Source organism: Pleurodeles waltl, chromosome 4_1 (assembly GCF_031143425.1).
Source record: "Pleurodeles waltl isolate 20211129_DDA chromosome 4_1, aPleWal1.hap1.20221129, whole genome shotgun sequence".
Classification (NCBI taxonomy): Eukaryota; Metazoa; Chordata; class Amphibia; order Caudata; family Salamandridae; genus Pleurodeles; species Pleurodeles waltl.
Window position 1 is genome coordinate 658,147,980 of NC_090442.1, and position 27,505 is coordinate 658,175,484.

Here is a 27,505-nt window from a genome sequence, read left to right on the forward strand (position 1 = left end):
ATGAATCCTGAATCACCTCCACCAATCTTGAAAAACCTCTTTGCAAACAAGTTCAACCTCTCAACATCGAAACCTGTAGTGTAAGCTTGATAGGAAGAGAGAGAGCAGAAGGCTTGAGAGGGGATGGAGATACAGGAAGCACCCAAGGAAGGAGTACTGCCAGAGACTTCATCAAAGTGAACCTTCTTCTCTGTGGCCAAAGGGGAACCACCATTATCAATGTTGCTTTCTCCTGTACTTTGGAGAGAACGTTCTCAATCAGAGTCAATGGAGGAAAGGCATAAATAATCCTCTTGTGCACGTTAATCATGAGCGCCTCTATCCCCAAGCTCCTTTCTCTGGGAATCAGAAGCAAAACCAGTGAAGGAGGGAAACCCAGGAATGGCCTTCCGAATGTCTTGCATACTTTCCTGAAAGCCATTCTGGACAACAGGTGTTCCTGTGATGACTGGAACTTCCTGCTTAAAGGGTCGATTATTACAGTGTTGATTGCTCTGATACAGCCTGCTGCATGATTTGAAAAGTTCTTCTCTCCCCAAGAACTCAATTGGATCACCACTAAATTGAGGGCCTTCAACTGAGTACTTCTTTGATGAATTATGAATGAGAATGAAACAGTGTTGTCTGTTTTGACCAGAACATTTTTGTGAAGTACTAGGTTCTCAAAAAACTTCAGTACTCTGAAGATCCACATCAATTATTTACAATTTAATGATTTCCGGCTATCTGAAATTGGCCATCTGAACTGAAAGTTCTTGTTGCACAAGGTAGCTCACCAGCCATTGTGACTGGCATCCACTGGACTGTGTGAACACATGCCGCCATATGACCCTGGACCTCCAACCACAACTTGGCTTGAGCCTCTTGGGTGGACATCAGTTTGAGAAGTACCAAATGTACATGTACAATCTTCTTCTCTCGGAGAAGGACTTTCCTTGGGTAAGCTCTGAAGTGAGCCCTGATAAGGGTCAGGTACTTGGAAGGTTGAAGCTGACATTTCCAAATCTTCAGAAGACCCAAACGTGGTGATCATTTTTGTGTGATCCCAAATATGAAAAGTCTCTTCTTCTGTTAGAACATGTAGGAACCGTCAATACATCTGTGCCATTGAAAAAAATCTAGACTTTCTTTTACTAATAACTAGGAAAATCAAATTTTCTTAGAAGTCCAGAGGTTCCTGTTATGCTTGTTCAAAGAATAACAATGACTCTGGAAATGACAAATAACGGACCTCAGACCTTCTTTCAGATTGGACATGCAGGCAACAATTATTAGATCTTAAGATCTGCCTTCTGGGCCTTATGCTACGACTAAACACTTTCAAATGACATCTCGATTTTTAGCTCTGACTTTGGCAATGGCCAAACACACTCTAGCTATCAACTAGAAATCAACACATGCATCTGAAATACATAAATGGAGGTCATAACTATGTAAGTGGGCACAAAACGATCTCCATCATATGCTGCGCCTAACGGAACAGGCAGGATTGATGGACTGGGGCACTATCTAAGTTCAGATCGACACCCAAGTCAGTTGACAAGCCTACCTGATCTGGCATAAACCCTCCCTTGATCCTCAACAATAACACAAAATTGCATATACACACAGGCCTTTGTTTCTGATTGATTAATCCCTGCAGTGCACTTATAGATCTCTTGCAAGTTTATCTTCAAGCTGTTAGGATGAGGGAATGATTGAGAAATAGATTGTGAAGTATTGGTTAAAGTTTGAGAAATGTTGGCATTAGTATTTAAAAAAATTGGACATGCGATAAAATTGGAAACCACAGCCGAGAGTACCAAAGAGGTGGTACCAGTACAGATACTACTTGTTGACAGTGTGCTTGGACAAGGACTATGAAAATCATTAGCAAAGGGAAAAAGCATAATTTTTTAATTAATTTATTTATTTATACAAATTTTACAAAACAACACTAGTAACCGCCCTGTGAGCTGTACATCAAGTGGAGGGGATACAGTAGTGCACAAAAATCTCGCAAGTAACCACCAGAGGCAAAATACAATGATCGAAGATCTCAACAAATCCAGCTTAGCGGAGACCAGCAGCCTCCTGGTCATCCAAAAACACAGCCACAAGAAGCGCACCACACAAATGAAGTCCGCAAACAGTCACTAGGGCACAAACACACCCAACTCAACCCAACCAACAAAGTAAGGGCGGCAGAGCAAGCACGAACAGCGGGGGCCATTATCAAACGTAACATACATGGCGCACAGTGTATCCCAACCAAGCCAAGCTATGTCAGAATGTAGCATGACATAGGAAGCAGCATCGCACTTCATTCAACCCTGAGAGCCCAGAAAAGCGCAGAAGGGCGCCCGATATGCCTAGGACTAGAATTCGCAGGGGCCAGCTCCCAGAAAATTGCCAACTGTTCCTGACAGAACGCAGCATCACGCAGCCAGTCAGCTCTACGCGGCGCCCTGCCCCGCCCCCAGCACAGCCACCCTTCTCTTTGCCAGAAGAAGCAGTATGCCCACCAGACGCCTCCATGCCGATGGCACCCCGTCCAGCAATCCAAGTAGCGCCATCACAGGGGAGAAAGGCACAACCAAGCCCGTCATTCCAGCAATATCATGTATCACATCCTCCCAAAAGGCACGCACCACAGCACAGTTCCATGCAAGATGTAAAAAATCTGCGTCTGGAGCCTGACAGCGCTCACAGCGAGCATCAACCCGCAAACCCATAGCACATAAGCTGCGAGGGGTATAGTATAGCCGGTGCAGAAATTTAAAGTGGATGAGACGCAGCCTATAGTTGGGAGACAGCATTCGCATATGCGCACAACAACTCCTCCACATTTCCTCGGTAAGCACCTCCCCCACATCCAGCTCCCATTTGGCCTTAGCAGTCACCGCCACCGCTCCCCGCTGCTCCTGCATGCACCCATACAATCGAGTAATGAGCCTCCGAGACGACTGCGCCCGCCACAGCAACTCCAGTGTTCGACAAGTCTCAGGCACGGCTGGGAGACCAGGATACTGCGCACGAAGCATAGCGTAAACCCGCAGTAAATATAGCCGATGTAATGGGTTGTCAGCACCCGCCCGCAGTGCCTCCTCCGGTGCAAGCAAACAGCCATTCACAAACCAAGCTCCCAGTGATGACAGCCCAGGTGTCTCAAGGAATTCACGCAGGCGAGCGTTGCGAGACATCCGCTCATCCGCCACATCCAACACCGCCATCGCGGGGGCAAAAAGCAATCCCGTCCCAGAGCTACGCCCCAACGCCGTCTAGGCCCTGGAAGTACATGCCACAGAATCTATCCCTCTCGCATGGGTCCGAGACAAACATCCGAGAACTCTTGGCAGTGGATCCGGCCAGACCAAGTCACTCTCAGGCGCAACATGAGGCAGATACCTTATAGGATGAATCCAGAAATACGCAAAGTGGGCCTGCCCGCAATAATAATAAAGCTCCAGATCCGGGGCAGCAAGGCCTCCCATCTCAAACAGCAGCGTCAGCTTCTCCCACGCAATCCTAGGCTGCCCGCCCGCCCGCCCACACCAGTCGCACCAAAGCGGATCTAAGCCTCCGAAGAAAAGTCACAGTAAGCACAAGCGGCAGGTTAACAAAGAGGTATAAGAACTTGGGCGAAACAACCATTTTAGCGATGCCAATGCGTCCAATGAGCGAAAACGGTAGTGTGTGCCACACCTCCAGTCTATCTTCCAGCCAGGACATCAATGTACCATAATTGGCAAGCCACAAAGTTTCTACATCACAGCTAAGCCACACTCCCAAATAACAGACCACCGACTTAGACCAGTTCACCGTGATGCCTGAGAAGCCGCCAAATCGAACGACCTCAGTCAACAGAACATCCATATTCTCACCTGGCTCCCTTACATATAACGCAATATCATCCGCATACAGCGAGATTAGAATCGGCCGCTGCCGAAACTGCAGACCCCTATGGTTGTGATGCTGCCGCAGATAAGCCGCCAACGGTTCCATGGCGATGGTGAAAAGGAGCGGGGACAAAGGGCATCCCTGACGAGTCCCCCGGGCCACAGGCAACGGGCCACAGACAAGGGCTCCGAAATACAACCATTCAGCCTCAACCGCGCAACAGGGCCCGAATACAGCAAGCAAATCAATTTAATAAATCGGGAATTCATGCCCACCTGGCCCAACAGCACGAACAAGTATGGCCAGGCCAAAGAATCAAATGATTTAGTCGCGTCCAAAAACACAGCAACCGCCTCTTCATCTGCCGAAAGACCACCCAAAACCGCGGAAAAGAAGATTATGCATTGTCGACCGCTCCGGTACGAAGCCCGACTGGTCCAGAAGCACCAAGCGTGGCATCAGGGGCCGCAGACACAGCGCCAACAGCTTAGCAAGTACTTTATTGTCCACGTTAATCATGGACAATGGACGGTACGAATCACAACTGTACGGGTTCTTGACAGGTTTCAGGATCGTAGCAATCAGCGCTTCCCTCAGGGACGCAGGGAGGGATCCTGTCTCCAAAGCCTCAGCATAAACCTCCAGCAAATAAGGAGCTAGAATATCAGTGTAGTCCTTATAAAAGGCAGGAGTTAGCCCATCTAACCCCGGAGCCTTCTCTCCAGGCAGCCCACTGATAACTGCCTTGTCCTCCTCCACAGAAAAAGGCTCATCAAAATAGGCCCTATGAGCCTCCTCAAACCAAAGTAAACTAATCTCCGAGAAGTAAGCCTGCGCCGCATCAAGGTTATGCCCAGAGGGAGCAGAATATAGATCCTCAAAATATTGTGCAAAAACCTGCATTACACCTTCAGTACCCAATACTCTCTTTCCTCCCTGCCCATCGATTCCGGTCACATACTCACTCGCCCAGGGCTTGCGCAGCTGACTCGCTAGTGTCCGGTCCGGCCCGCCCTGCCCCCCTCCCCATAACGCCGTGCCCTGGCATACTTACCCAGAAAACAAACTTCCAGCTGAGCGGCTTCCTTATATCTAGAAATCGCCTCTCGCAGGGCCGCCACCGTCTCGCTCGCCCAATCCGCCACCAATTGCGCCTCCAGCTCCGATATATGCCCCTCCAGCTCGGCCAATACTCTCCGCAGCGCACGAAGCATCCCATGCTGCTTGGCCAGACACTCTCCCCGAATGACCACTTTAAAGGCCTCCCAGAGCGTACCTGCAGACTCTACCGACCCACGGTTCTCAGCAAAGAAATTCACAATGGCACTCTAATCTCTTCTCGAAATACCTGATCTCGAAGTGCTCTCCGCGGCAGACGCCATGCAAACGCGGCACTCGGGGCACCAGCTATGGAAAGCCGCAACAGGACCTGAGAGTGGTCCGAGACTGTCCAAGCCAGATGGTCTACCGACTGTGTCCACATCTCCGCATCTCGAGTGCCCAGCCATCGATCCAAGCGCGACCAGCTGCTATGAACATAATTAATGCACGTGCCCTCTCTCTTATCCCCATGCTTCACTCTCGATAAATCAACCAGGACACCATCACACATGACAGTCCTTAACGCAGCAGCAGCAGAATGCCGAGGCCTGGACGCACTCTCCCGATCACGCTCAGGATCCAGAACAACATTGAAGTCACCTCCCCAGATCACAGTCCCATGTCCCAGCGAGTCAACCAGGCGCCCCACCTCGCAGAAAAACCCAGGGTCATCAACATTCGGGCCATACACTGACATCAACTGACAAGGCCGATCCAACAGGGTGCCATTCAACAACACATAGCGCCCCTCTGGGTCCACAATCACACGATGAGTGCGCCACCGCAGCCCCCTACGAATCAGAATCACCACTCCTCTAGCATAGCGTGAAAAACCCACTCCATGGCATTCACCAATCCACCCAGCCCGCAACCGGTGCATCATAGAGCCATCCAAATGCGTCTCCTGAAGCATACATATATCGATATGGTGAAGCTGAAGATAAGCAGCCATTAGTCGAACCTTGCGCTGATCATTCAAGCCACGCACATTCCATGTAAGACAGTTAACTGTCGCCATCAGTCTTTGCCATAAACCAGCAACCACTCTCTCTGCCCCACCAGCATGCCACCCGCCGCCGCCTGCCAAGCCCCCACAATCCAGGGAGGCAAGAACCATATCTTGTGCCTCTCCCTCTTCTGATAATACGGCGAAATACTGTTTTAATTTAATTTGAATTCAGATGTGAAGTTTTAAAATTGTTAAAAAGTGAATTTGAAATCTGTCATTTTTTTAAATTGCAATCAGCACTGGTGTGTCCTAGGAACGAGACGCTCGCTTTTTACTAGCAGTTTGTTCCGTTTTCGGCCGCCATTTTGGGGGGTTAGCGCTCCAGCTTTTAGTGCTGGAGGGCTATATTAGCCACAACAGGAGCGCGGCGCGCACCTGAAGGTAGGCAGAGGTCCCTTGTGCCTCTCCCTCTTCTGATAATACGGCGAAATACTGTTTTAATTTAATTTGAATTCAGATGTGAAGTTTTAAAATTGTTAAAAAGTGAATTTGAAATCTGTCATTTTTTTAAATTGCAATCGGCACTGGTGTGTCCTAGGAACGAGACGCTCGCTTTTTACTAGCAGTTTGTTCCGTTTTCGGCCGCCATTTTGGGGGGTTAGCGCTCCAGCTTTTAGTGCTGGAGGGCTATATTAGCCACAACAGGAGCGCGACGCGCGCGGCGGGCGCGCCAAAGGCAAGCCCGTCTGCGCCCGTCCGCGCCAGAATGAGCCAAGAGTCCAGAAATTATGCCCGAGCCGGAGGGATAGGTATTACTTATTCAAGTGAAGAACTACTTCTCCTTAATAAAAATTCCTCAGTCCTATGCCATAACAGTCTAGACCCAGATAAGGTTAACTTTAGATGCCCCAGTTGTGCATGGTCACATAAAGCATTGACAAACCACCGACAAGCGAAGAATTATGTTAGATTTCCTATATGTCTAGTTAATTGTCGGTCACTAGGAGCGCATGCTAGGGACATTCATCTCCTAATAGAACAAACTGAACCCCTGGCCATTGTTTCTAACAGAAACATGGCTGGATGAAAGCTCCGCACCAGATATTGTCATGGCCCTCCCCTCAGGCTATAAGATTAGCAGAGTGGCCAGACCTAGCAGAGGGGGAGGCATTGCAGTCATTTTTAGAGACACATGTAAGATCGACTGTGCCCCTTCCCTAATTAAAGGCTGCGAAAGCATGTCGTTTGCGATCAATGTAAACCCTCACTATACACTCTCGGGGGTATTGATCTACCGTCCACCTGGTCCCATGGGAGATTTTATAATGTCACTAGCAGAATACACTTCGCAAATAACACACACTAAATCTAATTTTTTAGTGCTGGGTGACTTCAACCTCCATATAGAAAATATAGATACTGCATCTTCTAAGATGTTGATAGCAGAGATGAATGCATGTGATCTAAACCAACGTATTCAGGGCCCCACCCATGTTAAGGGCCATACACTTGACCTGGCTTTCTCTAATAATCCTAATTTAAAATTTTTACTATCTTCCCCGCTTGTATGGTCCGATCATTTCCTTGTGGAAATGGAATTACATCTTACGCACTACAAGACCCCACACAGGGGGGGCACCCCCTCGCCGTAGGAAATGGCATAGGTTAAAATCCGTAGATTTTGTCTCTGCACTGGAGAAAAACAGACCAGGGAGCATAAATACAAATAATATAACAGTCTTTTCGCATTCTGTTAATAAATGGATAGAGAACAGTTTAGATGAGATTATACCTCTCTCCTCGTCGAAATGCACCCGGCGTAAGAAGTCACCTCTGTGGTACAATGCCGATTTACTGGAGAAAAAAAGAGAGTGTAGGAAACTTGAGAGGAGATGGCGATGCACCAAAAATGAATCCATGAAAAAGGATTATAAAATTTTGATCCGAGATTATCACATGGAAATTAAAAAAGCTCAGGCGATCTAAGTTGCAGGAAAAATCGAAGCGGCTGCCAACTCACCTAAGGAGATCTTTAATGCCTTAAAAGATCTCATCCATCCAAGAGAGGAAGCAGAAAGTAGGGATACCCCCCAACAACGTGTAGAAGAGCTGGCTGTTTTTTTCCTGGACAAAATCCAGAATATCTACCTTGCATTCCCTAACACCCCTAATATAGGACAGGAAAGAATAAATTATGAGGCCAGGGAGGTAATCACTTTTACAAATTTCACTCCTATCAGTCTGGACAGAGTTATCAATTTAATGAGATTAACAAAATCGGGCTCTCCACTTGACCCGGCCCCTCCCCAGGTTTTATCCTTGGGAATCTCAGTAGTAGGGCCGATAATAAAGAATCTTATTAATAATTCTCTGAGTGACGGCATAGTACCTGATCACTGGAAACAAGCCATTGTCAAACCACTCCTGAAGAAAACCGGCTTGGACCCCAAGATACTGAGTAACTATAGACCAATCTCATTGCTGCCCTTAATCGCCAAATTGGCGGAGAAACATGTACACTCTCAATTATCCTCATTCCTGGAAGAAAATAATTGTATACATCCGACCCAGATGGGTTTCAGACCTAAACATGGCACTGAAACTGCCTTGATTGCCATAACAGAAGAGGCAAGGAAGAGGATGGACTCAGGTATGGAAACCCCGATTATCCTCCTTGACCTAAGTGCTGCTTTTGATACAGTTGATTTAAAAATCCTTATAGAAAGGGTACAAGGATGTGGAATTGCTGGGTCTGCGTTAGACTGGATTTGCTCCTTCTTATATGGAAGGTCTTTTCAGGTACTTGACAGAGAATGCATCTCTAGGAGCACTTTTAGCAGCTGTGGTGTTCCTCAGGGCTCGGCCTTGAGTCCATTACTTTTTAACATCTACATGAGGCCATCAGCAGGCATAGTTGAGCCCTTCGGACTGAAGATAGTTTCTTATGCCGATGATACGCAGCTGATAGTTTCCTTCTCCAACTTCCATCCGGATATGGGCCTAGCCTTAGGTCCTTGTATGAAGGCAGTTGCAACCTGGATGGCTGATAGTAAACTAAAGCTCAACGATGATAAAACGGAGGTTATGTTTTTTGGAAATAAAATTCCTCCTTTTAACTCCAGCATACTGAGAGGAATATCAACCCTCCCCCCTCCTAAAGGCCTGATTAAAAGCCTCGGGGTATGGCTTGATCCCCTTCTCTCTATGGCCCAACATGCAAATAGAGTAGCAGGAACCGCCTTTGCTCTACTAAGGACCTTGAGGAAGGTGTTAACTATTCTACCTTTCACAGCGAGGAGAATGGTTGTCCAGGCACTGATTGGTGCCCGGATTGACTATGGAAATGCGTTGTTCATTGGCTCCCCGAAATATGTAATTCAGAGACTGCAAAGAGTACAAATTGCAGCGGCTCGTCTGCTACTAAACATCCCTAAACATCACTCAATACGGCCAGGAATTGTTTCTTTACACTGGCTCCCGGTAGCAGAAAGGATTCAGTTCAAGACCCTGTGCCACGTTCACAGATCTATATTTGATAAGGGACCTGAAATGTTGAAAACTCTTGTTCAGGCCTATATTCCAGCCAGACCTCTTAGATCCTCCTCAGCTAATCTGGCTAAAGTTCCAATCATGAGGAAAGCCAGATGGGGAGGAAGATCGGTAGCTTACCAAGGCGCTTTACTTTGGAATAACCTTCCTCTCAAGCTGAGAGCTAATTCTCAAGAGTTGTTGTTCAGAAAAGAATTGAAGACCTGGCTATTTAAAACTTAAATCCCCTCAATAATTTTTTTAAGCAGTATGTCATCATTACGGCTGTATAAGCGCTACGAGGCCGTTGGCAGTTAGGCGCTATATAAACCTCTATAACATAACATAACATAACATCTCCACTCAACAGTGAAACACCCAAACGAAACACTCACCCCCCCCCACCCACGCCGATACCCCAACTGGATCAAAGCCAAAACACCCCCACCCAACCCCCAAAAAGAACATACAGGGGCCCACAACATTGTTAAGGGACTCATCCAAGGGTCTTGAGCTAGCCATCCAGACCGTCCGCAAGCAGACAGACCGGAAAGGACGAAGGGCAGAAACAAACTAAGACACAGACATAGCGGCTTAAAGAAAGTACCATAAGTCCAATACGCCAAGCACTCCAAGCAGGAGCCAAGTTCCAGCAGCGCCGCAGCGCAGAGGCAGTCAATCAGTATCACTGATGGCCTACCGATCCGGGCCAGCAGCTTCAGCTCCATCAGTCACAGAGCGCCACGGTAGCGTTTTAACAAACTTGGCCGCCCGTTTTGGGTCCGTGAAGAAATGCAGCGTGCCACCATGCTGAATCCTAAGCTTCGCCGGGTATATGAGTGAAAAACGCGCCGCCGTCAAACTCAAGGAGCGCTTCACTGGTAAAAAGGCCCTACGAGCCGCCTGCACAGTCAGAGTATAATCAGGGAAAAAAGATAACTCCGTGTTACCATATAACACTGGGCGGCGCTCCCGGGCCAGTCGCAGCACATTGTCACGGTCGCGATAGTTAAGGAGGGTGAAAATAACAGGACACGGCGGGGTCGCAGGGGGAGGCTGAGGACCCAGTGATCGATGCACCTTCTTCACCACCAGCATGCGAGAGAGCTCGCCAGAGAACAATTCCGCAAGCAACTTCTCCATTCTGCCCATGTCTGTAGTCTCAGGAAGACCAAGCATTCTGACATTGTTCCGCCTGGAACGCGCCTCCAAATCCTCATTCTTATTCCTGATCACCTCCAACACCCGCTCCATCTGTAACAGACGTTCTCTCCCCCGATGTCCCTGGTCTTCCAACTACGAAGTGCGCAACTCAAGTTGCTCAAAACGGGCATCATGCTCATCCGCCCGGGCCCGGATGCGATCCATCTGTTCTGTCAAATGATCCAGCTTGGCGTCAATGCCCGCCAGGCTGCTCTTGAGATCCAAAAACATGGACCGAACCGAAGCATCCGAGGCCCCCTCCTCCATCTGTACCTCTCCAGTTAATGGCCTGGGGCCGCCCCCCTTCCGCCTACCACCATCAAATGAGAGCTTCGCCTGTCGCTGGTCCGCCTTGCCCATATCGTACAGCACCAAAGAGCCAGCTACCAGCAGACCTTCAAGTACCAGGGGCCCAACAGTCCAATCAAACAGCCAGGTGAGTTCCAGAGGCCCACAATACACTTGATGGGCTCCACAAAGTATTAAGGACCGGCCAGAATGTCCATCACGCCTCCATCACCATCAGCAGCTTTACAGTTACTTCCGTCTGCGCAGCCCGCAAAGGCCCCACTCCAGTGCAGTGGCAGAAGGCCTCAAAGAAATCCCAAACAGGCCAATTCTGCACCAGAAGCCACAGGTGGCTCCCCCCAGCCCGAATCAGCCGGCAATCAGGGCTCCAGGGCCCACAGGCGGAGCCCAGGGCTAGGCAGGTCGAGACAGGCCACCAAGTGTGCAGGACCAGCCTCCAGCCCAACCGATCAGCACCACAGCAGGGAAGTACAGGGGGCCCCCCACCCCGATGCAAGCGCCAAACTAGGGCCCCCCCAGCCGCCACCAGCACAGCAAGGCAGCCTCCCCCGGCATCTCAGAGGGAGGCACACTCAGCCGCCAAGAGCACACAGCCAGCCCACAAGGGCCGCGTAACTCCAGCCCGGGGCCAGCCAAGCAGGTCCACAAAAGGGGGGGGGGGGCCCGGGCCGAAATCGACCGCCGAAGGTCCCCCAAGTCACCACTCACCGCTCGCCGCATCCCAGCGGGGCCCCAAATTTCCACCGCCGGCCACCTCCAGAGCCGCAGGGCACAGCAGCCGCCCGCACCGCCTCAATCCGGGCAGACTCGCCTGCCCAGGCCCCGCGGCCGCGCGGCCACCCCCACCAGGCCGCACGCCCAAAGCCAGGGGCCGGCCAGATTTCTCTCGGGGGTCTGCGGCCCGATGCGACCGCCGAGGGACCCCCCCACCCAGGAAGCACCTTCCACACACCCCGCTCCTGCGGAGCGTAAAAGCCTCTCCGGGCCGAGCTGTAGTCCCTTCAGCCAGGCAGGCCTCCAACCGCAGGCTCGCCCCAGGTCCGGCCCGCTCCGCGTCACTCCACCATGGGAGCACCCACAGGAGAAAAATAACCGCCGGCAGGGACACCACAGCAAACTGGAGGGCTCCCAACAGAGGGGCCCCCCCCAGCACTGCCACATCAGGAGAAATGAACGTTAAATGCCCTAAGTCCGGCAGAGCCTGACGAGGTGACAGCCATCTTGCCGGCAGGCTAGCTCCGCCCCCATCAGCATAATTGACATTTCAAGGTCAGTCCTGTAGGAAGGCATATCTGGCAGTATTTGCAGATATGACCTCGAACTGTAAAAGTAAGGGAGATGGAGATTTACACGAAGCTAAAGGGTCCAAAAAGTGTGGACTCCACTGAGAAGAATTGTTTTTGAATATCATAGGATGAAGAAAAACACCCACTGGAGTCTAGAAGATGTCTGGAATACCAATAAGCTATGGGGTTCAGATTTCTCTTGCAGATATTCTGCTCTGACTGAAATTTATTGTTGAATACAAAACTCCCAAAGACCCTTTGAGAGCTCTGCTGAAGGTCTGAATCTTGATTAATATATCTGATAGCCATCAGGTTACTCATCCTTAAAAGAATGACACAGTCAACTCTGTACTTTGCAAAGATCTGAATTGCAAAAGAACTGGCAAGCTGTCATTGGCAGGTCTGCTATGAGACAGTTTCAATCTTTCGTTGTTACGTAAAAATGACCAACCACTCCCTGAGGTTATCTCAGACTTCAGATTTCAACAGAAAGTCAAGAGGTATGATCAGAGGTGGCAGTTAGGAGGAATGAAAATGTTTTACTGGAGACAGTAAAAAAACGGTCTACCATGCCAGAGCCAGCAACAAGATGAGCAGAGAAGGATGTTCAAGGAAAATATTTGGAATCCCATGAATCCAAATAGCGAGCAATATGCTAAATTGTAATTGTGACACAGGTTGGAACTAGTTTCAACTCCTTAAACAGTCCAAATTCAGGGAGGGAACCTGTGAAAAAGCAAGAAGGCAGAAACATCATCTTACCTTTTGGTAACAAATTTCCTGACATAATGTTAACACTGCAAGTTTCCCAAAATATAAATATATATTTGTGGCTGGCTCTGTATTCCTTAGTCGTAGAGTAGGTAACCTGTAGTGTTTTCTAAACTTGAAGCATTACAGAGTTGCTGCAGGCATACATTTTCCCAGTGGACAGGGTTTCAGAAACGCCGCCACCAGAAATGAGTCTCCCTCCTGAATACAACATGCCGGGCCACAAAGAAGCTCGAGAGGAAGAAGCAGTGCAGGCACGATCAACATGAAGAGAGCAGAGCAGGCCTGGCACCCATGGGTAAGTGAGCCTAACATAAGTATCTGTAAACAGTGTATGTGCAGAGATGACTCCTATTCTGACCATTAGCCTAAAGTCAAGGCTCCACCACCTCTACCAACACAACCTATCAGACTAGAATCTGATTCTAGTACAACGTCTATGAGGGGGAAATGAAGATAGTATTCCTCTTCCAACCCTCTAAATGGTGGTCTAACCACCATTGGAGTTCTAGAATGGCTTCCAAAGAAATTGCATTTCTATAAGAAAGATCTTTTTGAAGATGACCCATCCATTCTACTTGAAGGGGAGACTCTGTCAGATGCAAGATTGTTTTCATCTTCAAATGATGGTATATTATAAAGCAACGGAACTGTTTGAAGTTTATTATGGGTCCCATATTATTGTTGTTCTCTTGAAACAGAAACATATTGCTTAAAAAGCCTTAAATATATAAAGGAATTTGCAAGATAGCTCCTTTCTGGGGTAGGGAGTGTATTTCCTGATCTGTTTAATCCAGTGAGAAACAGGGATGCTGCCAAACGACAAATTGATCTGCAATTGCATACAGTTCTATCACATCACCTTGAACAATGGATAGCACCCATGGGCCTGCTGTAATTGCCTGTGAAACAGTTAGAAATTCTGATAGACGTCCTTCAAAAATAAGAGATCCAGAATAAACACACGTACCAGTAACAGGGGGTTCCCCTTTGAGCTCTGAAACCTCTGTTCTTGAAACCTCTTCATCTTGGGAAAAGGACTGTGGACTGTACGTGTGGGCTGAAATTTGGAACCTGTGAAGAAGTTGAGCTTGCTGCCTAACTGGCTGGCAAATGGTACCGACCTCTGCCGGCCCTAGTAAAAACCTGTTGACCGAAAACTCTTGCGAGAAAAGACAGCTATGTCCTGGGAAGAAAACAGGATGACTTATTTACTCAGTTCCTTTATGAGTCTCCAAACAATAAGCCTTTGGCACGGGAACCAGCTTTTGTGCTTGTCATAGACTTTAAGTTAGGGTCAGTTTTGAGTGTGAGGCCCCTGCATCATTGTGGGATATAGCGCTGTTACCATTGACCAGTAAACAGCTTGCTGTGTGGGTTCAATTTGCTAGTTCATTGGGATCAATATGTTTATCTTCCAATATTGCCTCTTCAGCAATGTCCACGATCTTGGTGAAAGAACTAATTACACCAAGAAACACATCCTGGCTCACTGAGCAAGCTCTTTTTACACCCTTGTTATGATCTTTTTGGAATTTGGAAAAGAAAACTAGTTATAGTAGAGTCTATGGAGGAAGTAGTTGTACCATTCTCTGGCACCGATGGACGTGGACATTCTGAACATAAACGGAGATGTGGTTTGTTTGTGTTCTGATTTTTTTTGTTAGCATTTATTGCACAATATAGTCTGTAGGGACCCACTCAGTACTATTAGGGTGGTAAATGAAAGCAGGATCAAACATTGATAATTGGCTGGCTGACAATGGCCTACACGTTTTTGAGGGAGAACCAGACCATTCAATATTAATGGATAACAGATCATCCTTTTTATTGTTAGTTCTGTCATTATCAGTATTGCACTATAGGAAGCTGGCTTGTCCAGTGGGGCAAATTCTCCCATCACTGCGAACTTAGCACCTAGCAAACACTGTTCCTCAAAGACTGCCTCGTCTATCCCTTGGTAGCGTAGGACTGAGATGGAAAGTAACTTGAGAGAATGTGTGTTAAAGGTTAAAACTACCAGCACAACACTTGCACCAAGAAACCACTCCGAAAAGCTCTCAGCCCAATTTAGTAAAATCAAAACATATTTCATGATTAAAATAAGACCTAAATGACAAAAAGTGGTTGAGTCGCTGGAAAGTTATAGCTTCTTAGAGTGACAGTTGCATTCCACAAGGTGACTATGCTACTATATACTGCCAAACTTTGGGTAGTCAAGGATACTAAGATACAATTTTTCACATGAAGGTAATCAGCTGTACTGAAGTGAAGGGTGGGTGATATTATGCATAGGAGCACCTGAGATACATCTGTCCAGTTAAAATCTCAAGATAACAAAAATGTGGTAGGTGGGCACATAGAAGGCAATGGCTGCTATGTCATCCTTGATGGAGAGAATTGATGATCAAGGAGGTTGGATGTCAATGTAATTATTGAAAATATATGATGGGAGGTTAATTGTCAGCACTGACACACACGCATACATAATAACACAAGCGTTGGTAAGAATTATGCAAGAGTCATCTTCAGGTTGACTACAGCTGGTACCTGGTATGAGATCTAGATTCATGTTGGTCGATTACTTTCCAAGCCTCATTACTAAGACAGTTTTGGCTAGGTGCTCCACCTAAATGGTAGGACACTAGACACACTTGGTACAAGAGTGGCATACCGACTGAGTGGATGATCTGTGAGGTGGCAATCCCTACTAACTAGAAAATTGATGGGGATAACTGATTTCATGTTTGTTGCACCCACTGTTTGGGTGGGGCAAACTTTAGTTTGCAGGGTGGACAGTTCTTTGATTGCCCAGTTGGGAGTGGGTAGTAAAGGATATGTTATTTTTTTATCTAAAGTGTAGATGGATGAAGATAACAAAATATTTATCTTTGGATCCAACGCTGTGTGCTACCGCTGTCCGTTGGTATGCTCCTGCCCAATAGGATGTACTGCACTCAAATGACTTGTAGTGTTTGAGACCTTAATGATTACCAATAGCTCCTTAGGATCTACTCATTCCTTTGCAGACATGAAGTGGGATTAGTTGTGATCTTATACGTATAGCCAGCATATGGGGCCTAAAGGACCTGCCCATTTGGGTCTCACCTGGGTCACCACTATTAGTGAAATATACTTTCCAAGTTGCACAATGTTCTGATTTATGGGTTTAAAGATGGTCAAGAGATTGGCCTTCTTAACATTTATACCTCTAACATTGAGGTCCTGTCCTTTTTTGATAAACTGCTTCAGGTTTTGGTTCCAGACCTGGGTGTGGTAATAGCCTGGCGAGCCACCTAAACTGCACACTTCACAGTGTGCAGGATTGACTCTTGCTGAGTACCAGTGCTTTGTGTGCTGCCTTTTGGAGATTCTCTGCAACACAAATGTGGGATTTAACAGAGACCACCCAGATGTCAGGGAATAATTATTTTACATTGTTTAATTTGATCCTTCAAATCTATTTGTACTTTTAAGTTGGCTTTTTTTTAAAATAAATATACTGATTTTGAACTTACCTTAAAAGTCGAAGTCCGGGTGCAGTAGTAAGTAATAACAGATGCCTAAGTAATAAAGTTGGAATAATACTAAGTAGAAGCAATGGGGGTTCAGGTAATGAGGGTGCACCCACTGAAAGGCAAACAATTCCACTGAGGTTAGCAGGCTTTCTGCTGCTCATGCAAGACACTCCCCACCATGCTTGTATACTTATCTGAAAGAGCAGAGACCAAACATGTACAATCGTTTGATCAGTCAACCTTACAATCTTGCCTGATTGGCCAGACGGAAGCAGGAAAGATTTGGAATCCGAACTAAATTATGCTGCCCCCTCCAATGTGGATTCCGTTTACTCGGTAGAGAGCTAGCTTCACACCCCAGGAATTGTTCAGATAAAATTCTCATCATTGCAGAGTAAGGAGAAAGGAAAAAAGCAAGAGATAGTGACGTTGTACCAAAGTTTGAGATGGTCTGGTCTGATACGTATTAAACCAGGTTCCTAGGTAGAATTGCCAGAAGCATTGTCAGTGATATAGTGGTTTTTAATTGGTTACTGGGGGAAGGTTTATGTGAAACATGGATCTAACTTGTGTCCCAATACTAAATGTTCTAACTAGTCAGCTAGACCTTAAGTATAGTTTTTGTTTGTGTGTTTATAGTGGGCTAAAAGCTTCTTCAACATGATCATAAATGCTTGTGACTTTCTTAGCTCCACACATTTCACTGTGGCATCTATTACACTCTCATCATATTTTCTCCTTCTACTCACAGGTACCATGTACCCTACTCCATTATATTCACATGTTGGAGAAGAACCTTTCACTAATGTGTATGTGCCATCTGAGGACACCTTTATCCTAATAGACGCTCTCGAAAAAGATGCAAAACATATACAGCAAAGGTACTGAATGGCATGGAATGGTTAAAAGAAATAGTGACATCTAAATGTGCTAATAATAGCAAACAGCATAACAATATTCCTCTCCGGTATAAATGCCTGATGCAAAGTTTGGTGGGAATGTGGAATGCTCTGAGATATATGAGATACAATCGCATTTCCAAATACATAAAGGAATCATATTTGGGAAAGTCAGATATTGTGTTTATAAAATTAGAGCTTCAAAGTCCAGAAATGTCACAAAGTCTGTAAGAACCTTTAACCCTGGTTTATGCCATTGATTAGCTGTTGGATGCTTAAAGCATTCAGGAGGATAGAAATCGTGCCTAATTGGACTATAGTGGGAGACAGTAAGATGTTCAGCTAGTGGGAGAGACATGCCATTGGTTAGGAATAACTCAAGCTTTCAGTTAATCACATTTTATGTTCTTCTCTGGGGAGAATTGCCAAAGATGTTTTGTGTACCCCAGTGCAACTTATCGATTTAAGCCATAACTCACTAATAGTTTTAAGCTGCGCCTCACTGATGAGGCTAAAAGCAGCCTAGAGTTGCTTGTGTTTCTGTACAGATAAGGCATGGTTTGCATTCTATGCTGAGCTGACTCTCTTGGGTTTGGATGAAGTCAGAATAGGCTACGACTAAACACTCTTTTTTTTAACACAGGAGTGACCACAAACATGATGGAAATGAATGGTACCCTGAGCAGTGTTATGTTAAATTAATGTGTGAGTACGCATAGGCATAAATCCAACCTATGGAGATATAGGATAATCTTTAATCCTTTGATGTTATAATTTCATTTGATATTTCTCGATTCAAAATGTATCCACATTTATCCAGAATTCATCCTTATTTGAAAATATTGCAGAGCCAGCCAACACTTGTTTTGAGGGATAACCCTCCTCTTCAAGGCTGTAAAAATCATTTTTAGACATAAAAATCATAGACATTTATTATTAGTATTGAGTTTTGTGTGTTTATCGCAAGATGGGTGCTATTCAGACATAGATTAAAATTATTCAAAAGAGTTTCTCATTTAGTTCTATATCAATTATATTGTAATCTTGTTTGTGACAAATGTTTTGAAGAAAATCAGTAAAATCAAATAATTTTTATTTATGTCTGAATAACTTCCCTCTTGGGTTAGACATTTGGAATCAGTATGTAGTACGGATTTCAATGACATATGTCAGGGAAGTTGACATATGTACTGTAGTTTTAATTTGTTTGCATTGTGTGTACTATGCATTGAATTTTGTGTGTTTATGACCAAACATGGCATCCACAAAGGGAGGCAAGAGTGGACTATTAAAGACATGCTATCTAAATCCTAAGACCTCAAACATGACATTCCAATACGCAGTGCACCCAAGGGAGAGATGCCCAAACAGGCCAACCAAGAGCCTTGGCAGAAGTCCCATTGGCATTTATGGTGGACCTTTTTGAGGGCTTAAGAAAGGACTTCTTAACCTTGAAAGAAGAACTAAGATCAGACACTCAGTCGCTGAAACAGGACATGCAGGAGCTTAGGGACAGAGTTGACACATTAGAAGGGCAGTGCAGTGCTACCGAGGAGGTAACTAAGTTTATGGAACAAGAACTTCTCATCCTTGAAAATGGAAGACAGTGAAATTAGAGGAACACCTTAATCAGCGGAAGGAGATGGCCTAGACGGCTGTTTCAAATGACTCTTCAGGCAAATACTCCCTAGCCTAGATGAGGGAGACCTCATTCTCAACTGCATACATCGGGTTGCTTTGTGGCCCGCCCAGGCCAATTGTGACCCTGATATTCCTGACCTGCCTCCACCACTTTCATTAGAAGGTGACCATCATAGAAGCAGCTAGGAATCTAGAGAAGATTGAGTTTGAGAGATACACATTAAAGTTCTACCATGAGCTGCCAATGCTTACTTTGCAGGAAAGACATGAATTCTGCCCAGTTACAGAGTTCTTAAGAACCAGAGGCATCCACTACAGATGGAGGACACCCATTCAGAATTAATTTTCACATGGGAAGGCACTCTCTATCAGCACAAATCACTGAAAGAAATTAATCAAATCCTGGGGCTCAACAATGCCTACCAAGCGGGCTTGCCAAACGACCCCTGAGCATATTACAAAAGCTGGCCATTAAAGGAGGGCAGTAGCATCAAAAATACTTTTAAAGCCCCAGGGAGACATCATAGCAGCTGAAAGATAGGCAGTACTAGATAAAATAAAAGTCTGGGGAACACTGCGTCACTTGATAGGTGGCCAGGCATGAGGCCTGCTCTGTGATTATGATCTGGGCAAGAAGGGGGGCTACACAAAGAGAATGCAAACTGGTCAGGTCAGAAGGAAGGATATACCTTCTCTACATAAGTATTAGAGACATATAATTACACATAGAGGTTGGAGGTACTAAAATGTATCCCTTTGTCCCTGTTGCATCTAAGCCAGAGGTGAGACACGTACAGTATTTTGTTGTTTGATGACTGTTGCTTGTTTTTGTTTGGGAGGTTTGATGAATTGGGTGTGGAAACCCACAGTCCTTTCATCCCAACAAAGACTAAGCACTCCCTAACTCATGTGTTGTGATCCTAAGTGGAGGGGTGGCAGGGTGGCGGGGGGAGGAGATCATAATGTAGTGAGGTTCCCTTGTACTCAGTTATGCCACACAATCAATATTGGTATCCTCAAAATATTAAGTCTAAATGTCAAGGACCTCAATGCCCCTGCTAAGAGCGAGGTCAGTGTTGCCATACTCGGAGATACTGGCAGTCAGAAATGCCTTCTGTAAGAAACATACTTACTAAACTTTGGTGTGCTATTCGCTACAAGTGGTTCCTCCAGAGGTACTTCACCTCAGATTCTAAGAATAAATCACATGTGGCAATTCTATTAGCACACACACTTAACGGGAGTGTGAAAAACATTGCCAAGGATATTAGCAGAGGACACTAGCGTTGAGCCTAACCTTGGGAGGTCAAACCTTCACATAGCATCCATCTATGCTCCTAACATCAGTGAAGAACAATTTCTAAAAACAGAGATTGTGCACTTTTTGCAGTCACCCACCAAGAAATTGTTATTGGGAGGGACCTTAACCTCATGATGAGTAATGTATAGGGCAGATCTACACATAGGGTGAGATCTCTCTAGAGTGAAGGGCGTAGCTGCAAGAGATGGGATGATTTGATATGAGGACACCTAAATCCCCATCAACAAGATTACACACACTTCTCAGCAGCTCATAAAACCTATGCAAGACCTTATCACTTCCTGGGTACCTCCATAGTCCTCAACCTGCTAGATGAGGTAGAGACAGGAGTGTGTTCCAATTTGGACCACTTTGCATATCCCTCCACTGCCTAAATGGCTTAATGCGTGGTGCCTAAGAGATATACTCTCCTCCATAGCGAACTGAATAAGACTACCATTGAAGAAGCTATGTCCTAGTTTGTCAGAGAAAATGACAGAGTGTGAGGGCTTAATCCATCTATGAGAAACGCTAAAGGTCATTATCCGTGGAGCCTTTATATCCTTAGCCGCATCCATTAATAAGGACCGGGCAGTCAATTGCACCCAGTTGGAGGGCCCAGTTAGTAGACTGGAAGGGGAACATTAAAAAAACTGGGTCTTCCAAGACATGGGGCACATTGCAAGCGGTGTGTTTACAACTAAAGATATTAGACACAGACAGGACTGACTAAGCACTCCTTAGACTAAAGCAGAAATACTGAAAAAAGGCGTTAATAATGCAGGCAGGATCCTTGCTTGCAACTTGCAAGCTCAGACTGCAACAATTCACATATACTCCATTCGATCAGAGAACGGGGCACTGTTCACTATGAAGAGTGAGACTGAACAGGCATTTAGTGACTTCTGTCCTACCCTATGTGTGGAGGAAGAGCCTAGAGAATTGGATAGAGCAGAACTGCTGGAAAAGATTCCCCCTTCCATAGCTTGCAGACTCCAGGTGGTCATTTTGTGCAAGCCTGTTGAAGTGGAGGAAGTTATCTTGGCTATTTTCGAGACTCTAACTTTAGAAATCTCTGGGTCCTGACTGTTAGCATCAGTCCTTACACAATTGTTAAGTGCAGTAGGGAAAATGGGAGAAGCTATTATTACAATGCAGGTGGCGGTCGTTACAGTCTTACCTAAGCCAGGGAAGAACTCTCAAACTTTGCTCTTCTTGCCGCCTGATATCACTTCTTAATATTGATGCCGAACAACTAATGGGTGTCCTAGCTCATCGCTTGGGAGGCCATATGCGATCGTAGCCTGAAGTTATCACCATGCTCCTAGAGATCCAGCATTCCTCTCCATGCACCCATCACAAGAAAGCTTAGTCATCCAAGCTTCTTGTTTAGGGGCCTTCCTTAACCCCCATCCCCCCCACCTCAACCATGATCGAAATGTATAGAGCCCTGGGGAAAGAATGCCTTTTGGCGTTAAGACACTTGAGGGCCATGCTACTGGCAGAACTGTTGTTTTCCGGTCTATAATCAGGCAATGGACATGGCCCATATGATTCCACCACAGGTTCCGACCGACATGAAGGTTGACTTCCAGGAAGTCATACCCTACGGCCACAATGCACCCTGACACATCATAAAATCTGAGTTGGACACCGCAGACTCCGTTGCACAAGCCATGGGTACCTCAGTCATGGTGTGGCATCATGCTTGGCTTAGGACATCCAACGTTTCTTCTGATGTTCAGTCCAATCTAACGGACCTCCCCTTTGATGGAGTCTGCCTGTTTAGCGATGAAGCTGATTCAGTGCTGGGGCCCTCCAAGGCGTGTTAGGCCACAGCCTGATCCTTAGACCTTTGGGAGAAGATCGTTCCAGACAGTACCAACCAGCACTCCAGCCGCATAACCTGCTCATCAGACAATACAGAGAACTACAATGAGGAAAGGGTCATGGATCCCCCTTGCAAACCTCCTTCTATTCCTCTTCCTCCTCCCCTACCCCCCCCCAGGGAAGCAGGACCAATTCCCTTCCCCATCCCCATGCAGCACCTGTGTGTGGGTGTCCCTCTTTCTTCTGGCCTGGAAGGCTGTTACTTTGGACCAGTAGGCCCTTCAAATCATACAAAGGGGCTACACAGTTCCCTTCCTTCAGGTTCTTCCCACATCCTGCCACTTCCTAATTCTCCTCCTCCTCCTGAACATTTGGCTGTTGTTCAGCGGGAAGTGGCAGCTCTTCTCCTCAAAGAAGCCGTGGAGTTAGTGACAGAGAAGGAAAAGGGCTATGGTTGTTACATGTGTTACTTCCTGGTGCCGAAGAAGGATGGCAGTCTGCATCCAATTCTAGGTCTCACATGCCTTGACTTCTTCCTCAAAAAGAAAAAGTTCAGGATGTTTAGGATTGCACAAGTTTGACTGGTGTTGGAGCTGCAGGATGCATGCTTCCACATCCAGATCTTCCAGTCACATCGTAAGTACTTGTGATTTGTGATGGGTTCTACATACTACCAATTTGCATTACTGCCTTTTAGTTTGACATTAGCACCTCAAGTCTTCATGAAGGGGATGGCAGTAGTTTAAACCCATCTAGTACTGTCAGGTATCCCTGTCGTCCCATACGTGTATGACTGGCTACTCAAAGCTGCTTGCCGAACATGGTGTTGCTCCACTTGCAGTCAGTGGCATCTCTGCTGTTCGACCTGGGCTTTTCGATCAATAAACCCAAATCTCACCTGTGGCCTTCCCAACTACTCCAGTTAACTTTGGTCATTATTGGACACCACCCCTCTCCACACCTTCCCTCCATCACAAATAACACAGGATATTCAGTAGATGGTTCCATATTTCCAGCAAAGCGAGAGAGTACCAGTTCTGAGAGCCCCGAGATTCCTAAGTCTGCTGGCTTCCTGCAACCTTCTAGTCATCCAGGCATGTTAGCATGAGGGCCCAGCAATGGTGATTCTGCAGGCAGTAGGTCCAGTATGAAGGAGACCTGATCTCCCCCAGCACTGTGGCAGAATTGGTTTGGTGAGTGCAATAAATAGCAGTGTTGGCTGACTGGGGTGTGAGCCCTGGTCAACCAGCAACTACAATCTTTGCCCGTGTGGGGCACAATCCAACCCTTCATTAACCTGTGCTCAATCCTCTGGTAGCTTGGCATAGATCAGTCAGTCTTAACTTAGAGATCATGTGTAAAGTATTTGTGCAACACTTCAAACAGTAATTAATATGAAAATACCACACAAAAAGGATCCCATACCAATTTGGATCAATAGAGCTTTCTTTAATGCACAAAACAAAAACAAAATAAACATCCAATCAGTACAAGCAGAGATATGAAATTTTAAAGATTTTAGTGAAAATAGTGCCTAGAAGCAAAAAGCTCCAATCAAGTGTAAGTGGAGCTGGGTCCAGCTTCTCTCTCCCATCCTACCAGTGATGGCCCATACAGTCACACCTAAGCTCCACATTGTGTGCGGTTGGCTAGGAGACATACACAAAGCCTGTCATCTACACCCAGGCATGTGTCCCAGAGACAGGCTGCAGACACATAATGGCTAAGACAGGATCATGCCAACTTACTAAAAGTGGCATTTTCAAAATTGTAATTTAAAATCCGACTTCACCACAAGTTAGTATTTTTCATTACAATTCCAAAGACGCCAAATTTGAACTGCTTACCTGTAATAGGGTAACTCCAATGTTAACCAATGGGAGAGGTAGGCCTTGCAGTAGTGAAACTAATTCAAGAGTGTTTCACTACCAGGACATGTAAAACTTAAATGTTCATGTCGTACTTTGTAAATATATTGCACCCTGACCTCTGGGCTGCCCCGGACCCCCCCTAGGGGTGACTTATGTGGATTAAAAAGGAAGATTTGAGCCCAGCAAAAAAGGTTACTTTGACAGATCGAAATCCCAGTTTAAAGCTGCAAACACACAGGCTGCAATGGCAAGCCTGAGACATGTTTAAAGTGCTACTTAAGTAGCTGGCACAAACAGTGCCGTAGGCCCATTAGCAGCATTTAATTTACAGGCCCTGGGCACATGGAGTGCCATTTCACTAGAAACTTATAAGTAAATTGAGTATGCTAATTAGATGTAAGCCAGCCTAACATGTTTTAAGGAGGGACCACAAGCGCTTTAGCAATGGTTAGCAGTGGTAAAGTGCACAGAGCCCTAAGGTCAGCAAAAACTAACTTAACAAAAACAGGAGGTCCGAAGGCAAAAAGTTAGGGGGAAAAACCACAATCAAAGATGCCAGGTCTAACAGTGGGGAACAAGAAAAACCTGACTTGTTGGATTACCTTCACCATCCTCTCCACCACAGATCGTGACTACAGTAGTGACATATGCCTCCAGCCTAGGGTGGGGAGGCCTTCTGGAGGCTCTGGAGACGAGGAGCCTTCGGTCTCTGGAAGAGCAGACACTTCACATCACTGGAACTGCGGGTGATTCAGCAGGTGCTTATGGCCTTCCCCTCCATCATGGGTTGGCCCATCCAGATCTTGACTACTGCGATGTGGTACGTAAACAAGCAAGGGGAAGTAGGGTCTCACCTCCATTGCCTGCAGGCGTTGAGACTGTGGTCGTGGGCCCACTGACAAGGGATTTGGCTTACGGACAATCACCTAGCAGGGTGTGTGAATGAGAGTGGCATATTCTACCTGATGTAGTTCAGGACATCTTCGCTCAGTGGGGCACTCTTCAGGTGAACTTATTTGCCTCCTCAGAAAATGCTCAGTACCAAGAGTTCTGTGTCCTCCAGTATCAGGTTAGGGAATCTTGGGGGATGCATTTCAGTTGAGATGGAACTTTCCGCTGCATTACGAGTCGTCCCCCCCCTCTCATACCATTGATTCCTTGAGTTCTCAGGAAGATTCACCAAGACCAGGCCCAAGTCATTCCCATCACTCTGGATTGACCAAGAAGAGTGTGGTATGCAGACTTTCTGCACTTCCCCACTTTTTCCCACTCCAGCTTCCATTCAGGCCAGACCTTTGCTCCCAATCGGGAGAACTGGTTCTGCACCCCAATCTCTGAGACTTCCACCTTCATGCTTGGAGGTGGAGAGGGGCAACTTAAGCGCTTTCCAGCTGCCACCAATGGTGGCTGACATTATCTTATCTGTGTGTCGCCTGCCCCAATAAATCTGCTTATGGGGCATCTTTGTTGCATAGTGTGTGGACAATGGTGTGGGTCCATTGCAGGCCAGACTATTGCTACAATTTGCACTTTTCCTTGCTCATAGGGAATGTACTATTGGCCTTATAAAGGGCTACTGAGCCGCCATTGTCCGCTATCCTGTCTGCCAGAGCAGCTGTTCCTGTTTAGGTCCCTTGATGCCATGCCTTTTTTTTAAGGGCCTGACCAGGAGAAATATGGGGGTCTAGTGAAGAAATTTCTGATCACAATTACTTTTCCTACCACTCCCAAATTTTATAACCCCCAGTTTTACCCTGGGACTCAAAAAGGAGGTCGGTATGGTGATTGGTGATCTGTTTGACCTGGAGGGTTTAAGGCCTTTGAGCAAGTTATAAATGATTATGGTATAACGGCTGGGTGGAGGTTCTGATATTGTCCACTCCAACGCTGGGTCACCAACCCTGTGACTAAATTGGTGTTTCTGCTCCCACTTGAACAATATCTTATCACTAAATCTAGGGATAAAACATTTTTTGAGAGATGTATAAATACCTTGTACATGGAAGGGAGTCTGGGAAGATGACTGACTAGCTGCTGTGGGGGAAAGAGCTCGGGATAACAACCAGGGTTCGAGAGTGGGAGGCAGAATCCAGTGAGAAAAAAAACTACAGCAGCCAGCGCAGCTATTAAGAAGTACATGGACCACAGTTAAAGCTAGTACTTGGTGAAGAGGTTGCGGGCACACTGGGTCACTGTTACACCTGCTCTAGCCATGTCCTAAACTTACTAAGTACTGGAACAAGATATTAGATGCAATATTCAATAACAACATACTGAATCTACCAACATGCATAGTTCTTTGGGTTGAGGATAATGTTTCCTTCCCTCTGTAATCACTGAGGATTAAGCTGATGACGATTTCCATGCGTGTGGCTTAACAAGTGATCCTGGGCACAAGGGGAACTGCCAACATACCGAACCACCGACAATGGTTATGTAAAATATGGGGCCTAATGTGTATGGAAAAAATCTCTTTGGCAATTGAGCTAAAAGGGAGTGACTTTGCAAAGTGCTGGAAACCGTGTCTGAAATTTCTCTCCTCTGAGTTTCCGGAAGTAACCATAACCATACATAGGGATAAGGGAACGCATGATTAACCATACATGGGGATAAATGAACACACGATAAACCAACCATACATCAGGATAAGGGAGCACAGAGCTGATATCTTATAACATGACGAAAACAATAAGACTGCAATGGATCGCAGATCTCTCTTAGATGGGTAATAGTGCCTTTAGAGTAGAAGGGAATGGGGATTGGGAAAATTTATATTTGTCTTATTGACACCTTTCTCTCTGACGAATTGGAGATTTGAGTTTTTCAAATGGAGACCCCCCCCCTGGTGATTTCTGGAAGGGTGCTTCGGTCTATCACCCTCCAGGCTTTAAGAAAATTTTCAGTCATACATTGGTAGAATGTTTAGTTCCAGATGTGCTTGCCACAAATAATTTGCTTCTGGCGGTGATTTTAATTACCACTGGGAAGATACCTCAGATACACATGTAATCTGTATATTTCCTCACCTTAAATTGTTAAGGCTACAGCAGAAGGTCTCTGGCCATACTTTAGATCTCTTGTTCACCAACTTTCAGTTCTTAAATGTAGATCCCCTCATTCTCTTGTCTGGACCAATCATTATGCCATCAGCTTTCATTTTTCGAGAGCAGCTGGATGAGCAGAAGAACTTCAAGACAGTGGAAACGAGTTACACCCCTCTCCTTTTTAACTGCCTTTCATTCACCAGCGATAAAGCATAGTGATGATATAGAAATTGCCTTAACGTGTGTCCCCATAATAAGGCAAAATGACTACTCTACCAAAGGCAGCATCGATCAGGATTTACCAGGTCATTGCCATTAACTAAAAACTTTTCAGAGTGGGACCAAAGGCACAAATACCCAAGAAAGTCAGCTGATA

At 46.1% G+C, this 27,505-nt stretch overlaps 1 protein-coding gene across 2 annotated transcripts in view; it reads left to right on the top strand.

Annotated features, from left to right (window-relative positions):
* Positions 1 to 27,505, top strand: part of N6AMT1 (N-6 adenine-specific DNA methyltransferase 1) — a 162,267-nt gene that overhangs the window by 28,380 nt on the left and 106,382 nt on the right. The window contains exon 2 of one of the 2 annotated variants that reach the window (XM_069229124.1): positions 17,296 to 17,425. The exons of the other annotated variant lie outside the window; for it this stretch is intronic. Within the exon in view, the coding sequence (XP_069085225.1) occupies positions 17,301 to 17,425 (125 nt within the window). The 5' untranslated portion in view covers positions 17,296 to 17,300. The remainder of the gene's footprint in view (positions 1 to 17,295; positions 17,426 to 27,505) is intronic. 2 annotated transcript variants of the gene reach the window in all.